Here is a 16,775-nt window from a genome sequence, read left to right on the forward strand (position 1 = left end):
CTTTTCCAAAACCATTGTTTTCCTAATATAATCTAAAAAAATAATACGAAACACGATTTCAAAATGTAGCTTCAAACGAAGCCTTTATCGGAATCTAAACGAAACAACAACCAATCACTGATAACTCTTTAGTTAAGGCTTTCCCATTTAATCACTTATGGTACAAGTACTCGAACATCATCCAAGGCTTAAGTCAATAAACATGTTAATTTTTGCAATTTTACAACACTAAACCTTACCAAAAACATCTGTGCCTCTAAGAAAGCATCAAATGATCAAAAAGCTGAGACAAATTTTTGGATCCTTGCCTGTGCTCGCTCTTTCTCCTCAGGGCCGTCTAGATCACCAATGTTGTCATGATATTCCTAGGATTAGCAATAGAAAGTCAATCATACTGATATGAGGTTAAAAAAAAAAAACTCGAATCAGCTTGAGTAGCCTTGCGCTAACAGAAATTTAAATTTATCATATATACCCAATGATTCAACAAATAACAATTGCTGCTCTTTTAAGAGGACATATACCTGAAGTATGTCCTGCACATCCTTCTTAGTAAGCTTGTGCTGTTTCAGTAACAGTTCGATTCTTGCTCTAATTCGGGGGTGCCTTGATAAAAATAAACAAGATCATATAAACAAATCAAAAACCACAAAAAGACAATAACTTGCAAACAGAACTTCACTAACAAGCAGTATTATTATAGTTGATCAGAAACTTACTCGGAGCACCAAAGATGACCCAGAATAACAGCAATCAACTGCAGGTTCATATAAAATTATGTTAAGAGCAATAGAAACCAGAACTATTTTGAAAACGTTTAAGGCACAAAAAAGCAGCAGTTTCAACTTTAAATAATAAAAAAAAGGCATATCTGCGAAACTTCTCAACATTTGTATTAATATTTTATGTATTTAGGTTTTTGACTTTTGATGCAAAGCAGTATAATCAGGGTTTAGAAATGACAAATAAAAATTATAACCAAAGTAGAATACAGGGATTTAGAATTTTAGCAGTGGGAGTCAAAGATGGGATAGGCCACTGTGAACATGGGACAAAGGAAGGGTAAAATGTTTGACTTCTCTAACTCATAGGCAGGCTGAGTACTAGGCCCTAGCCCATAACATGCCAATTTAAAATACCTTATAAGAAATATAAGACAGAAACAAGAAAAAGGTCACACACTAAAGAGAAGAAAGAAACCAAGATCTTATCCCATAATAATTCTGACAATAAAAAAGTTCCTTGAAATAAAATATTAAACCTAAACAGATACTTTGGATTTTCTTTTCCAACTTGGTAGAACTTTTGAATATGCAAAATTGTCATACCACGCTTCTTTTAACTAACTCTGTGAAGGGGCAAACTAATGGCATAAATCTTATGGCAGTAATTGATACTCAAAAAAAAAAAAAAAAAAAAAAAAAAAAAAAAGCCTTCGTCCCCCAAGTATGGAATAGAGAAAAAACAGGGTGCTTTTTCAAATTTTCCCAATGTTTCATGTAACTTATTTTATATCTCAATTTCAAGACAAAACAAACTTTACATCAGCTTAAACTCCTATGCTTCATTTGTTTTGATGGAAGTGAGAGGAAATGCGGAGAAAGGATATAAAGTTCAATTTTATTTCATTGTTTGGACAGGGCTATAAACGAGCCAAGTTGACCTAAGTTCACATTGTTTGAGAATTGAGACTAGTTTATAGCATGTGATTTGAGTTCGAGCCAAATCTGAGCTTAATATTGAGCTCAAAATTTTGTTCAAACTTAATTTGTTCAATTTTCAAATGAATTCGAGCTTGTTCACGAGTCTATTCAACTAATTAAAATTATTATTTTAATATATTATTTCTATCTAATAATAATTACATATTCATATATACTTTATATGTTAAAAAATTATTTTATTCTTAATTAAATTTTATAAAATATAAAAGAAAATTAATTTTTTTCATAATATTAGCATATTAATAATTTTTGTTTCAAGCTCTTAACAAGCTTTTATAAATTATCAAGCTTGTTTGTAAAAATAATCAAGCTTTAAAGCTTATGTTTTGAGTTTGATTTGGTTAACGAACAAGTTTCAATTGAACTTTTACTGAATTGAACTTGAGTCAAATTCAAAAAGGAACTAAGGAAATTACACTTTCCAAAACTCGTTTAAAGCCACTTCTTTTTTTTCCTCCAATATGGAAAAAAAATGAAAGGAAATGAAGGGAAGTAAGTTGAATGAAACTTCTATTTCCAAATACATACTTTAAATAATTTCACTTCCCTTCCTTTCTTTTTCCGACATCTTTTATAAGCAAACTAAACACCAAAGAAAAGGATGATTAAGAAGCAATAAGTGAAATAATATTGAGCTTTCCATCAATTTTATTAAATTTCATTTTTGCCATCTTCTAGAAGATAAATGGTGATGTCCTACCCTTTAGTATTTTTTATAAAAAGTTGAGCTTAGTCCAAAATTTTATCTCTATGTGTGCGTGTGTGTGTGTGTGTGTATTTGCATTGCAAATTTAGTGTAGAGAGGTGTGAAGAGCTAAATAGAGTTGATCCAGATAAAGTGATAGTGCCTCAATGCAGACATTTCAAATACCTTGGATCTATTATCCAAAAGGACAGGGAAAACATATAGATGCTGATCATCATATTGAAGTTGAACGGATGCAATGGAGCAATGCTATTAGCCTTACGTGACAGCAAAATACCAACAAAGCTTAAGGATGAGTTTTATCAAATTGCAATGCGATCAGCTATGATGTATGGCATTGTTGTTGGGAAGTAAAGAAAAACAACACACAAAAGATAAATTACTCGAAAATGAGGATTTTAAGATGGATGTGTAGCCATACAAGATTGGACAGAATTCAAAATGAATGTATTTATGAGAAGGTAGGAGCAGCACCCATCGAGAAAAAAACTAGAGAAAGAAGGTTAAGGTGGTTTGACGATGTGTCATAGACCACTCGAAGCTCCCATAAGGAAAATTGAGCATCTTAAAGGAGATGTTATTAGGAAATGAAGAGGAAGACCCAAGATGACATGGAAACAAGTGAAAAAAAAAAAAAAATCTAGATATGCTAAGTCTTTGTAAAGAAGTAATGCAGAACGGAGCAGAATGGAAGAAGCAAATCCATGTAGCCAACTCCAACTAGCATGGGATTAGGGCTTAGTCGTCGTTGTATTGTTATCGTGCCTAAAAAGAAGTATGCTTGTACTTTGCAGGTTTTGAGTTAGAAAGCCCTTGGGTCCTACTCCAACTGGACCCAGGGGATATCAAACTTAGAGATCTGATATTAAAACTCAAATAATTTATGGTTGTAATTCTGTTCTACAACAGATATAAATAGGGCTTGCAATATCCTTCAGTAGTTGAGATTTGGGTTTCAAGTTATATAGTAAAGTAGATTTCTTATTAAAATTTGGTAATACCTTTGACTGTGGCATGAGACCTACATCTGGTAGATTTCACTGCATATAATTACCATGGTGCAACAACAAGACTGCTGTTATCATTGAAAGTTGACGACTATATTTAGACTACATAATGGTGACTGGCATTAACTATAGTAACTTCATAGAATTGCAATATACAGTCTACAACTTGTGCAAGTCTAATTATACCAACCAACTTCAATAGTAACGGGATATCAGGTCTACAGAATCTAACCTGGAGAGTGTAGAGCCCAGATTCCAGTTTTCGATTGTATCTTTCCTCTTCATCCATCTGCACCATATTCAGGGTGCTGTGAATTATATACTCCCAAATTATAAACATGCTGTGACAACAAAATCAAAAAAGTAAAATACCTCTAGGTCATCGAGTTCAAGCTGGTCCATCCGCTCAGTCTCTTCTTTTACCCTATCTGAATATCTGAGTCAAGATTATCCAGATGTTAATCACATGTATTTAGGCCTTAAAAGTAAATTTAGCCAAGAACCCAGAACCCCTTACTGCAGATGCAGTAGGAGCAGAAAGAAATCTTGTATAGTTCATCAGCAAAACAAAAGGGAAAAAAAAAAAAAAAAAAAAAGGCAAAAAAAGGGCGAAAGTTCTTCAAAAATTGCATGGTAGAAATTCAAAACTCATAAGACTTTAATGCTTTGTGTGGTTGAGGGGAAAAGAAACAGAGTGGACCATTACCTTATATAGAGTTCCATAAGGCGATCTATTTTCTCACATTCATTTTCAACAAATTTACTTAGCAATCTTTCCCTTCTTGAACCTCTCAAAATTCCACCTAGAAAATAAGAAGAGCGATATCAAAAGCAAGATCAAATGACAATTATGATCCCCTTTTTAAAAATTTTTTACTATGTCAAAGAGTTCCTGCCATGTTGATTCAATGAAGGACAATGATAAAATAAACTATTATAGTATTTTCTCAGTTTCATCTATTATGGATGGAATACATAACAAGCTTATTTTTCTATTTAGGGACATAAATGAGTGTAATCACTAGTGAGCCATTGGAGGCTCAGCTGAAAAAAAGCTATTTCGACTTTGTTCAATAAGCTTGATGAGCCAAATTTGAACCTGCTTATCAAGCTCGCTAAATAAATAAGCGAAGCTTGAGCTTTGAAATGAGGCTCATGAGCCGGCTTGGCTAGCTTTATAACAGTAAACCAGCCGAGCTCGAGTTTGGTAGAGCTTGACTCAGCTCATTTACACATTTAGTTCTATTAGTGACTCTAGAATCACTACAAGCTAAAAATGGTTCTAAAAGGTTATTTTGGCTATAAAAACTCCAAAACAACTGAAAAAAAAGTTTAAACTGCTTTAACAACAAGACAACTAATGGAAGCTTTCTCAAAAAAGTATTTTCAATCTCTCAAACAAATGTTATCGTTTACCTTCCCTTTTTAATCCTTGTGGTCTGTTGTTTTAAGAGGAATTTGCAAGGTAAGGCTCCTAGTACTGAGTATATACAAACAGACACAATGCCTAGAAGTGTTTAACTTGCCTGCTTACCAAATAGTGATGCAATTAGGGATATAATGCGCTCTTCTAGTTCCTCTTGGTATCGTTCTTTCTTATTCTTCTTGCTCATGGGGATCTAAAAGATAGAATATAAAAACAGATTAGTTTATCAGCTTCTAAGACAAGCAAACCAAAAGAAAGAGTCTTCAAAATTTCCAATGCCCGTTATTGTATTTTGAAATGAAAAATGTAGTCAGAATTTATATTGTACAATCCATGAGAACAACAGGTCTTGTTGGGGATGAGGTGTGGGTTTGGAGTTTCAAGGCTTGCAGGAATTGACTAAAAGTAAACAAATTCTACTATCAAGAAACACAGAGGACAATTTTTTTTATTTTTTTATTTTTTTATGTTAACGCCCATTTCCTAATAAAATTTAAAAAACACTAAAGAGAGAATAAGTAGAAATCGCAAAACCTGGAATCTGAACTATCATTGGACTACTTCTAACCAAATTTCATCTATCACAGCATTATTCCTAAAGAAATTTAGGAGGTGTATCATGCGAGGCTTTACATTCTTGAAGAATGAAAATTATGTAATATGCAACCCCAATAAATGCATTAGTATTTCAGTATTTGAAGGAAACAAAGAATGTTGCTGAAGACTATTAGGGATAAAAGCATCCGAGCTGGACAGAGAACTTGCCTTACCCATGAAAGCAGCAAATGCTGTCTTCAAGCCTAAAACATCCACAAAACGTTCACAAGCAGGTGGATATTTGGTCATGGCAAAATCAAGCGCCCTTATAGCGGACCCATAAGCAGATTTCTTCTGCTTCATGATAATAATCATCAACTCTACTCCCTCAGCCTTAACAAACTTCTCCTTGTTCTCTAAAGGCATCAACAAACAACATAAACAATCAAAAAGATTCTCCACCATTTCCTCCTCATCAGAGGTCTTGGGGTCCTTAGACTTGTACATAGCCACAGCCTGCAGAACCACATCCACACCATTCATTTGTCCCAACCTCTTCTGGTTAGCTGTGCTGTTCTGCAACAAAATGGCTAGTATCTCTGACGCATATTGCTTGTTGCTATCAAACTCCCTCACCTTTATCTTCCCTAACAACCACCGCAGTATCTTGGTTCTTTCACATACCAATTCGGCCACTGCAGGCTTCACCTCTATCAAATTCTCGATTGTCGCAAGAGTATTATACACAGCAGCCATCTCATCAGGGTCTGATTCCGATAACCTATGTAAATTTTGAACCAGCAATTCTAACACATTGTTTTCAACAAGAGCATCAACAAGAACCCTAGCAGGTTCATCGTTATCTTCTAGAACATCCTCATCAGTAAGGTCCTGAAGCAACTGAACGACATCAATAGCTATATCAGTGTTATCATGAGAAAGGAGACCCAGAATTGAAGGAATGGTGTTAAGATTGACAAGGTCGGGGTAAAGCTCAGGCCCGCCGGCAAGGATTTTGAGCTTTTGGAGCTCTTGGTGGAGCTCGATCTCGGAATCGGCAAACCGGTCAGGCTGGTCAGGGTACTTGAGGCGGGCTTCTATGTTCTCTTTGTAGCGACGCTCAAAGGAGAGAACGAGCTTCTTTAGAGTACGGACGTCAAGCACTTCGATGGTGCTTTCTCTTTGAGATTTCTCGACGGCTTCAAGGAGAGAGAGGTCGAAGTTGTCGCTACCATTATTGTTAGCATCGTCGGCGTTAGGATTGCCGTTGGGGATAGAGAATGGTGGCGGAGAAGAAGAGTCTCGTTTGCGTTTAGGATTGTGGCTGCGAGCGGTGGCCACGTCCATTTTTGTGCCCTATCACTGTGTAAGTGTGTTTCCAAATTTCTGTGCTGTGGTTGCTTCCCTCAGATTGTTGAAACGGCTTAAGGCTTTTCCTGATTAATTCAGACTGAGAGTGACTTGGAACATAACAATCACACTCTAATCACTTTATTGCCATTGGAACATAGCTACAATTTAAGAAAAATAAATCTTAATTATTTTTAGGTTTTATTTTTCAAAATATTTATCCTATTGTTATGAATTTCACATAATTTTCATATATAGTATGTTAAAATAATTTCAAAAATTAAATCATAATAAAATTAAGAGGTAAATTGCTACTTAATCGTTCGATCATCATCAAATTCAAATACACCGCTTACACTACCAAGTTTATATTTAAAAATTCAATTATATACCCACAGCCTACTTTTATCTCTATTTAGCACTATCTAATTCTTCTTTATTTCTTTCTTAATTGTAAATATGTTCATTACGTAAAATTTGACATAACTTAACTTTTTACAATAGTTAAAAAATAATGGAATCATATTAATTCAAAAAGAAAATAAAGAATACATATAAGAAAATCAAAAAGTGTCAATTTAATAAAATTGATATAATAGTCAAATGTTCTATTATCCAGAAAAATACATGTTACTTATTCCTTGTAGTAGGACGAGGATTTGGTACATCATTTATTTAATGGATGCGACATTGATTCTACAAATCCCATTGTCATTGAGATTGCATGAAGATAAGTGGGTGTGAATTCATGAACCTAAAGGTGTATATTCTATTTCTAGTGGCTATAAGTTGGCACTTCAACTTTCCCCAACCTCCACTCATGGTTACATAGTGATTACTAGTCCTTTATTTGTAAGTCCATGGTTCCAAAGAATATGCAACATTTCGGACGATGAGCACTTCTTGATCTTTTTCTTTATGTAGTAAATTTGATTAATCTTAGAGTTCAAGTTTCTCCATTGTGTCTAGTTTGTGATTTGGCTGAAGAAACTATAGTTCATGCTCTAATTATGTGTAATTTTTCAAGGCAAGTTTGGGTTGTTTCTCAAGTTGGATGGCAAGCAGTTGTAGATTTTAATGAGTGGTTTGCTTATATTAAGCCTGTGATGAAACTAGTGGTTGAGGAAGCATTGGTGGTGCTTTACAGTATTTGGTGGAATCGAAATTAAGTCTTATGGCAGCAACATCAAGTGCAAATCTTCTAAATGACGATGGCTGACAATCTGAATCTAGCTTTTAATGAAGTTCAAGTTGAACTGTCGACATTAATGGAGCCACCCAAACAGGAGACAATACTAGCAACTCGACCCTCGTCAAAAATCTAGATCCTTAAGTAGCAACAGCTTTAAACGACTTTACATGAATTATGGAAAAACTTACTCAGGTGATAACTAATCAACAACCACTGATCACTACACATCAAGAGAACCAAAATCCGCCACTCGATAATATTCAAACCCATCCTTATAACTTGCGGAATCATAATCCCATGAGCTTACAAAAACACATACAAATAAATTCTAGTAAAAGAGACCAAGAAAAAAAGAGACCACGCCTCATGTCAAGAAGAGATGTACTTTACTCACTCTAACCAAAGCAATATGACTCGATCTATCATTGAAGCCGATTGTGTTTAAGAGTCAAAGAAGTATTGAGAGAATTCAAGGAACCAGGAGGTGACTCCAGTAGTTATGGGCTTAGAGATGATTCACCTTTATTGGCACATATACTAGTTACCCTTGCCTTCTAAGTTCAAAATGTCATTATTTTACAAGTATGATGGTTCAACTGATCCAAAAACTTGACTAACCTCAAAATTGTCATGTACTTATAAACGGACTCAAAGAAGATTATGTGTCGGTTTTTTCCCATGACATTGAAAGGGGAAGCACAAGAATGGTACCAAACATTAAAATCTGGATCCATTGAATCATTCTCCCAATTAACATCCCTTTTTAGGTCCAGGTTTTTCACTAGCATCCTGATAAGGAAGATTTCCTCTAACCTCTTCGATTTGAAAATGAAGAATGAGAATCATTAAGATGATATATATAGACAGATTTCAAAAGATGGCAATATAAGTGGAGAGTTTGAACCATGACGTAGCAATTAGCATTATGGAAAAAAATGTAAGTATGATAAGTTGTTTGAATCTCTTCACATTGATCCTCCTTTCACCTTAGCAAAACTTATGGCAAGACTGAACAAGTACTCCAACTCAGACAGCGTCAGCCCTACCCTACTTCTTATGCTAGAGGAGATAGGTGAAAAATCAATACAGAATAATTCACACCACTTAGGATCAATCGATGTGAGGTCTTAGCTTGGATATGATATAACCCAAACATAATTCATACTAACCAACCTCCCAGGATGAAACATGGATCGACATCTAAACGCAAAACATCTAAATACTATAACATTCATAGAGATCATGGTCACAACACCAAAAATCTTTAGGCATTGAAGGCAGAAATTGAGCAGCTGATTTGATTGGGTACTAAGGAATTTGTGAGATCAGCAGGATGTAATGTAAAAGAAGACTCTTCGAGGAAAGAGAAGTGACAGCCTAACAAGAATGATGCTTTGGGTATCCTTCACATGATCTTGGGTGGGACTACTCAGGGAGATAGTGTTTCTGCCCGGAAGAGACATGCGAGAGAAATTTTCTAGTCTATGTAAGTGTGAGGATGGACATATAGAAAAAGTCGTTAAACTCTACAAAGGAAGATAATAGAAACTCCAGTTCCCACATACCGATGCTTTAGTAATTAAAGGGATATTGGTGAACTTTATAGTAAAAGGATCCTTGTGGATGACAGGAGTGCAGTCAACCTCATAACTTTTAAGGTCCTTAAGTCTTTACATCTTGACTTGATGAAGTTAAGGATTGTTCACACTCCATTAGTAGGATTGATAGGCAAGAATATCCAAGTAAAGGGTGCCATTGATTTGATAATGGAATCATGTGATGCATAACATACGAGAATCTTCAAAGCAGAGTTCATGGTGGTGGATGTTCCTTTCCCTTATAATGTAATACTAAGTAGATCAATGTTATACGATTTAACGACATGCACATTTACCAATAAAATTTTATATTAATAATAATCATGACGTTGTAGTGGTTAAAGATAGTCAAAGATTGGCCCATGGAGGCTACATGCAAGGGTTAAAAGGAGCTTAATATATTTTTGCCAATTATGTGGGAAAGCCAAGTTCACATAAGAAAGGTACGGGTTCAAGCCTCGCCTCCTTTTGACATCCTGAGCGAGCAAACAGAGCTCAATCTTGAACCAACTGATGAACATGAAAGTGTGGAAATAGATAATGGGAATAAAGTGAAGCCAAGGTCTGGGTTATCCATAGATGATAAAGAATCAATTCAACAGGTACTGATAGAAAATAATCATAATTTTATGTGGTCTACCCACAATATAGTTGAAATGATCTAAAGGTGATGACACACAAACTAAGTATTGATCTGAAGGTAAAACCTATAAAACAAAAAGGAGGAATCATACCCCATAATGACAAAAGATTATATCAGCCAAGGCAAACAAACTACTTGAAGCAAGATTCATTAGAGAGGTGGACTATCCACATCAGCTAGCCAATATAGTGTTGGTGGCTAAACCAAATGGTAAGTGGAGGTTATATGCAGACTTCAACAATCTAAACAAAGTTTGTCCTAAAGACCCTTAGCCATTGTTAAACATTAATCAACTGGTTGATTCCAGTACTAGTTATGAACTTCATAGTTTGTTGATGTGACGGTTGGGTATCATCAGATAGGGATGAACATAGATGAACAAAAGATAAGTTTTATAACATATAAGGGGATTTATTGTTACAAGGTGATGCCCTTCGGATTGAAGAATGTAGGGGGTCACATACCAAAGGTTAGTCAATCGCATGTTTAATGATTTAATCGGTAAATGAATAGAATTACCCACTTCACAAGATTTTACAAAAAGCTGAGACTTTCTAACTATTAATAGAATGGTCAATCCATTTGCGGGAGTCCAACATCTGATATGTACCTCGACTATCTTGAAAGCATAAATCTTAGCATATTTTATCGCGAAATTCTCGTGAGAAGATAGAAAAGAATAAGGGACAACACTTGAAAAGGAGGCTTGGAAGCTATACACTAATGAAGCATCAAGAATGAGAGGTTCCAGAGTGGGAACATCGTTAATTAGTTCAGAAAAAATCAAATTCAAATATGCAGTTTGCCTCAACTTTACCTTGACAAACAATGTAATTGAGTATGAAGCCCTTATAATTGGCATTAAGCTAGCATTAGAGGTATGAGTTAACATTTAAATTTTTTTATGACTTTCAGTTGGTTATTAATCAACTATTAGATACCTTCGCAACAAAATAAGAAGACATGATAAGGTATCATAATTTGGCCGAAACTCTCCTAGATTAGATTGTTCAAGAAGGTGGTGATTGGAAAATTTCAAAAGGTTAATAGACCAGAAAACATAATAGTTGATGTTTTAACTAAATCAGTGGCTTGGATTGAACTATTAAGAGAAGATGTGATGATCGAAGTGTAGGAATGTCCAAGTACTAAGGCAGTGGATTCAAAAAAGATTTTATGTGGACGACGATTGGAGAACTCCTATTCTTCTATATTTTATAATATGAATTTCTCCTATATGAACTTAAAGAAGCTCTTAAATTCATTCGAAAGGCCGCCAATTATACTGCAGATATAAAAATACTCTATAAAAGGTCTAAACAGCATCCATGGGCGAGATGTTTATCAATGGAAGAAGACAATTATATCTTTAATGAAGCACATGAAGGTATATGTCATAAAAGCTTATATGCATTAATACGTAAGTTGCTTCTAGTAGAATATTATTGGCCAACAGTTAAGAGTAATGCTCGGACATTGATTTGAAAATTGAAATATGATAGAAATTCGGTAAAGTACTAAGGCACTTACGTCAAAAATTAAGGCCACTTGGAAGTGCATGGCCATTTGCTCAATGGGGGGTTGACTTATTGGGACCTTTTTCGGTTACTACTAGTTAAAAGAAATTTTTTGTAGTAATTATCAACCATTGCTCTAAATAGGTTAAAGTAGAAGCCTTGGCTATGATTACTCCGAATAAAATCACTCAATTCTTTAGAAATGAAGTGATTCTCATATACCGAGTATCGAAGAAAACAGTTATTGATAATGAGAAATAATTTGACTTCTTCCAATTTAAAGCTTTTTGTAATGAATGGAGCATTGATCTCCACTTTACTTTAGTTTTCATCCCTAAATGAACGGGCTAACCGAGGTTAGTAGCAGAACTATATTGCAGGGATTAAAGAAAAGGCTTGATGGTGAAAAAGCTAACTGGGTTAAAGAGCTGAACAATGTCCTTTGGGCATACAGAACATACCCTAGGCAATTGACCAAAGAAACTCTATTTTCATTAGTATACTAGACAAAGGCAGTGATACTAGTGGCGATAGGAATGTCGAGCATGCTAACTAGCTAATTTAAGAAAGAGCACAATCAGAAAAGTATTAGGATTAACTTACACCTTATTAAAGAAAAGCACGAGCAAGTTAATGTTAGAATAATAGTATATCGACATCAGATGGTCAGCTATCATAATAAAAAAAAAAGTAAATTCTGGAAAGAAGTCGGAGATAGGGTGTGGAGGAAAACATTAGTATTTAAATGCTCAATTAGATTTGGAAAGTTAGGACATAATTGGGAAGGACCTATGAGATTATACGACAGATAAGACCTCAAACCTTTAAACTTAAGAAGCTTGAGGGAACTGAATTGCCTCGAAACTGGAATGTGGATAAGATTAAAAAATATTTTATTCTCTCTTTCTCTTAAAAAGCGCGTTTTGTTATAATAAATGTCAGATTTTGTTCACTTAATTAGTTAGGTCTTACAAAAGGATGTATTCGAGTTGATCTATGGTTAGCGCGTAGAATTAGACCTAACTCATTAAGTTTTTCTTGAAAAAAGATAATAAAACAACATACACACATTTTTTCATGAAACACCATTGCTCTAAGTGAGCTAAAAAGGCTAAGTGCCTTCATAAAAGTTAAGCATCTTCTTTGAGTTATGGGCTCTCCTTTCCATGCTTAAAGTGAGCTGAAAATGAATAAATGCCTTCAAAATGTTAAACACATTCTCCGAGTTACAGGCTCTCCTTGCCATGCTCTAAATGAGTTGAAAAGGCTAAGTGCCTTGAAAAGGGTAAGCACTTTCTCCAAAGTATGGGTTCTTCTCATCATGCTTTAAGTGAGCTGAAAAAATTCGTGTGCCTTCAAAGTTTGAGTACCTTCTTTGAGCTAAGGGTTCTCCCCATCATATGATATAAGATAACTCAAAAAATGGCTAAGTGTCATTTAAGCCAAAAGTTTTCCTTACTCGATACCCTTCAAAGGGTGAGACTTTCTTGTCCATTGTGATAACATATTATATATTTTAGAAGTTAAAACTTAATCGTAAAAGAATAATTATCATTTAAAAAGATGATAATATATGATGAAAGGTGCGAACTTTAAAAGATTCGAATTTCATTAAATTCAAGAAAGATGAAAGATTTCATTACATAGTTGAAAAACAAAATTATATAAACATCCTATTCTTCTACTTTAATGTTTTTTCTTCATGATCTTCTAGGAGATTTGGCATCACAATATTATTGTCTATCCCAGAGGTGGGATTCTCTTGTTGAGAAGGAGAAGTTTCAATCCTTCAGTTAAGGGTTTTTTACCCAAGGACATGTTATCATCAGTAAGAGAAAGCTCGAGAATAGTCTTTGATGAAAAAGGATAAATATTATGAATAAAGTTCCAATCCAGCTTAGCATGCCTTGCCTTCAGTTCATCCACAATTTGATCCTGGTAAGCGATAAAAGTATTTGCCAAACCATTATTGGCCTCCTCCTTGGCCTCTCAAGATGCAATAAGCTTAGTGTGCAAGTTTAGTTGAGTTATTTTGATGTCTAACTATTTCATAGCCTCAAACAGATGAGCCTCTAACTCTTTGACTTTTCTTGCATCGGCCTGTATGTTCATTAAATACTTTTTAAGCGATCCCAACCTGTATGGCCTCATTTTCCTTTCTTTCTTTATCCGCCACCAAAGTTCTTAGAGCTTTCATTTGTTGTTGGTAGACTTGATTGACATTAAGAATCTGCAATATTAGAACATTAAAATTTTAGTGATTGAACCAATTTAATATATAGGGCATTAGGAGGAGAATTTTACTTACTGATAGAGCCAAACCGATATCTATTTGAGATAATCATCTTCTTGATTTTCAAAGTATGACTGGTCTATGTCCAAGAGACACAGGCACGTTAGCTCTTGCCCTACTGGTTGATCAATGGTCAAGTGGTTGCACTATACTTAACATTTTTATGGGCCTTGAGGTATAGCATTCGTGTTCGGAATTCACATTTGGAGTCCTCAAGCCTCTTATTTTGCTCCTTTTTAGTCCTTAGGCATTCATGTTTATTTGTTGCGATAGGCATAGCTAGAATAACTTAATTGAGGTTCCTCCAATTAAATCTTCTTGATTTGAAGGTTTGACACCTTGAGTATAAGAGGAAATGCCTCTCTTTCTCTTCTTCATCATTAGTCTAGATAGCTTATCAAGGTTCACCATATCTACAAAAAAGAGAGAGTTAAAAAGTTCAGGTTAGTAGCAAAAAATTAAAACAAGCTTTTTAGATTTACCTTTTTCTTGCAAGTATAATTTTAAAGGTTTGCTTGGTCGATTGATTGGGTGATGGCAAGCGATTATATCTGTCATATCTAAAGACTCTTGCTCGAAGGATTAAAGGTAAGTGAAACATCCTTCCCTCCAAAGTTGATGGAGCAACTCGATATTGGGCTAGAACATTATTATCGACCCTTTGGTTGGAATCATTGGTAGTGAAGAAGACTTTAAGATGAAAACAATTTCTTTCCATCTCCTTTTTATTGAGGGCACTTTTCCTTTTAAAGATGTTAGTGAAAGTGTGACATCCCAGGTTTGGCACCCAAAGCGGACAATATCACACTAGGGCTGGGCTGTTACAATTTGATATCAGAGCCAAGCCTTGTCCCTCTGGCCGGTGGTGGGGCAAACCTCAGCGAGGACGCTGAGTCCCTAAGGGGGGGTGTATGTGACATCCCAGGTTTGGCACCCAAAGCGGACAATATCACACTAGGGCTGGGCTGTTACAATTTGGTATCAGAGCCAAGCCTTGTCCCTCTGGCCGGTGGTGGGGCAAACCTCAGCGAGGACGCTGAGTCCCTAAGGGGGGGTGTATGTGACATCCCAGGTTTGGGGCACAACACCTTAGGCGAATCCCACATCGGCTACGCACAAGGTGGAAGTCCTATACATAAAAGGTGGCAACCTTGAACTAGTGTGACACGTTTTGGGCTGGTAGAGCGGAGGTTTCCCTGGCCCAGAAACAAAACCGTGAGGGTTCAGGCCAGGTTTGGCACCCAAAGCGGACAATATCACACTAGGGCTGGGCTGTTAAGATTTTTAATGAGGCAGTATTTCAACGTATATTTGATAAAAGAATAATGTACTATTTTTCCTTCATTAGGATTTTTTTTTTTTCCATAGGGAATTTTTTCTTAATAAGGTTTTAACGAGACATATTCTTTGAAGAATAGATATTCAAAGGAGAGTATTATGAAATTAGTGGATGTTCTACATGGGCTAGAAGTTTGTATTCCTAATTAGTGAGAACTCTATATTTCTAATTTGTGTAGGACTCTATTTTTCCTATTAGGGTTCCACTTTATGTGGTTCTATATATATACATAGTTTCTCATCAATGAGAATGACACTCAAGTACTATCTCCCCTTCTTCTGTCTTCTCTTTTTGCACATTTGTGATTGACTTATGGAATATTTGGTCTTTGCAAATTATTTTCCTACTAAATTTAAAATTTTAGTGAGTAAATAGAATATAAATGACCTATACTTTAAGGGGACATCTAATAGAATATAAATATTTACAGAGATTAATTTGAAATTTACATACAAAATTCTCATAATTACAATGACTAAGTGGATGTTGTATATATATATATACTAACCTAATTTTCATCGGAGCATTTGATCTTTAAGCAACTAAACTTGAAAAACCTAAACCTAAAAGCACATCTTTCCTTTTAAAATAGTCTCTAGTATTTTTGACGCTATCAATTTCAATAAAATATTAAAAATAAATGATATTTGCAATGTCAAAAAAAAATAAGTGATACTTAAGAAAAAGTTGTTGGGATATTTTTTAAGCAAAAGCAAGACAAATGTAACAATTGAGAAGCATAAATGTTACAATTTTTAACTTTTAAAGTTTTTTAAAACTTGTTCTTTTCTTAATTAACTTATATTGACAATGCAATGTATTATCTACTATATGTATGAATTGAATGATAAAATGTTTAACATTCCATTTGAGTGATTCATTGCTGCAATTTCAAATTTCTTTAGTTAAGCAACTATGTATTCTTTAAGGTCAAAATTATATTGTTATTAAATTGTTGGACCGAGTGGAACATACACCTTAAAGAAATATCATATGAAAAAAATATTAAATTGCAACACTTAAAATTAAGCTGTCAATTAAATTGAATAATTTTATTGGCGTCTATCAAATTAACCTTTTGCTTAAGAAATAACAACTTTATCATTCACTAGTTGATATCACGCGCTTCGCACGCTAGTGTTATATATTTTTTAAATTATTATCATTAAATTATGTTAGTACTTTTAAAATTTTTGAATTGTGAATAAAACTAATTGAAAATATTTTTAATAAATTTTTTTTAATAATAATATTTAATTCTTATTTATTTGAATGTTCATAGATCAAATTATATTTTTAAGCTCTCTTATCTCTTATTTATTTCAATTGAGTATTAATCGTCCAATAATATATATATATATATATATATATATATATATATATATATATAAAAGTGATAATAAAAAAAAATAAAATGATTATAAAATCAAGATAATATATCTC

General features: G+C 34.3%; 1 protein-coding gene across 2 annotated transcripts; it reads right to left on the minus strand.

Moving 5' to 3' along the window:
- Window positions 1-114: 114 nt before the first annotated feature.
- On the minus strand, window positions 115-6,863 carry LOC149497017 (ARM repeat superfamily protein). 2 transcript variants are annotated; one of them, XM_089720222.1, is made up of 8 exons: window positions 5,629-6,861; window positions 4,972-5,056; window positions 4,144-4,240; window positions 3,810-3,873; window positions 3,670-3,726; window positions 720-757; window positions 525-606; window positions 115-365 (listed from the first exon to the last, which is right to left on the minus strand). In XM_089720222.1, exons 1-8 carry the CDS (start codon window positions 6,745-6,747, stop codon window positions 276-278), a joined length of 1,632 nt encoding a protein of 543 aa, XP_089576348.1. In that variant the 5' UTR covers window positions 6,748-6,861; the 3' UTR covers window positions 115-275. The 2 variants fall into 2 exon arrangements, with proteins under 2 accessions (XP_089576348.1, XP_089576349.1); XM_089720223.1 differs by lacking the exon at window positions 4,972-5,056 and having other exon boundaries at window positions 5,634-6,863.
- Between the last annotated feature and the right edge of the window lie 9,912 nt (window positions 6,864-16,775).

This window comes from Jatropha curcas, chromosome 4, assembly GCF_041381405.1.
Source record: "Jatropha curcas cultivar XTBG-Jc1 chromosome 4, XTBG_Jcur_1.0, whole genome shotgun sequence".
Classification (NCBI taxonomy): domain Eukaryota; kingdom Viridiplantae; phylum Streptophyta; class Magnoliopsida; order Malpighiales; family Euphorbiaceae; genus Jatropha; species Jatropha curcas.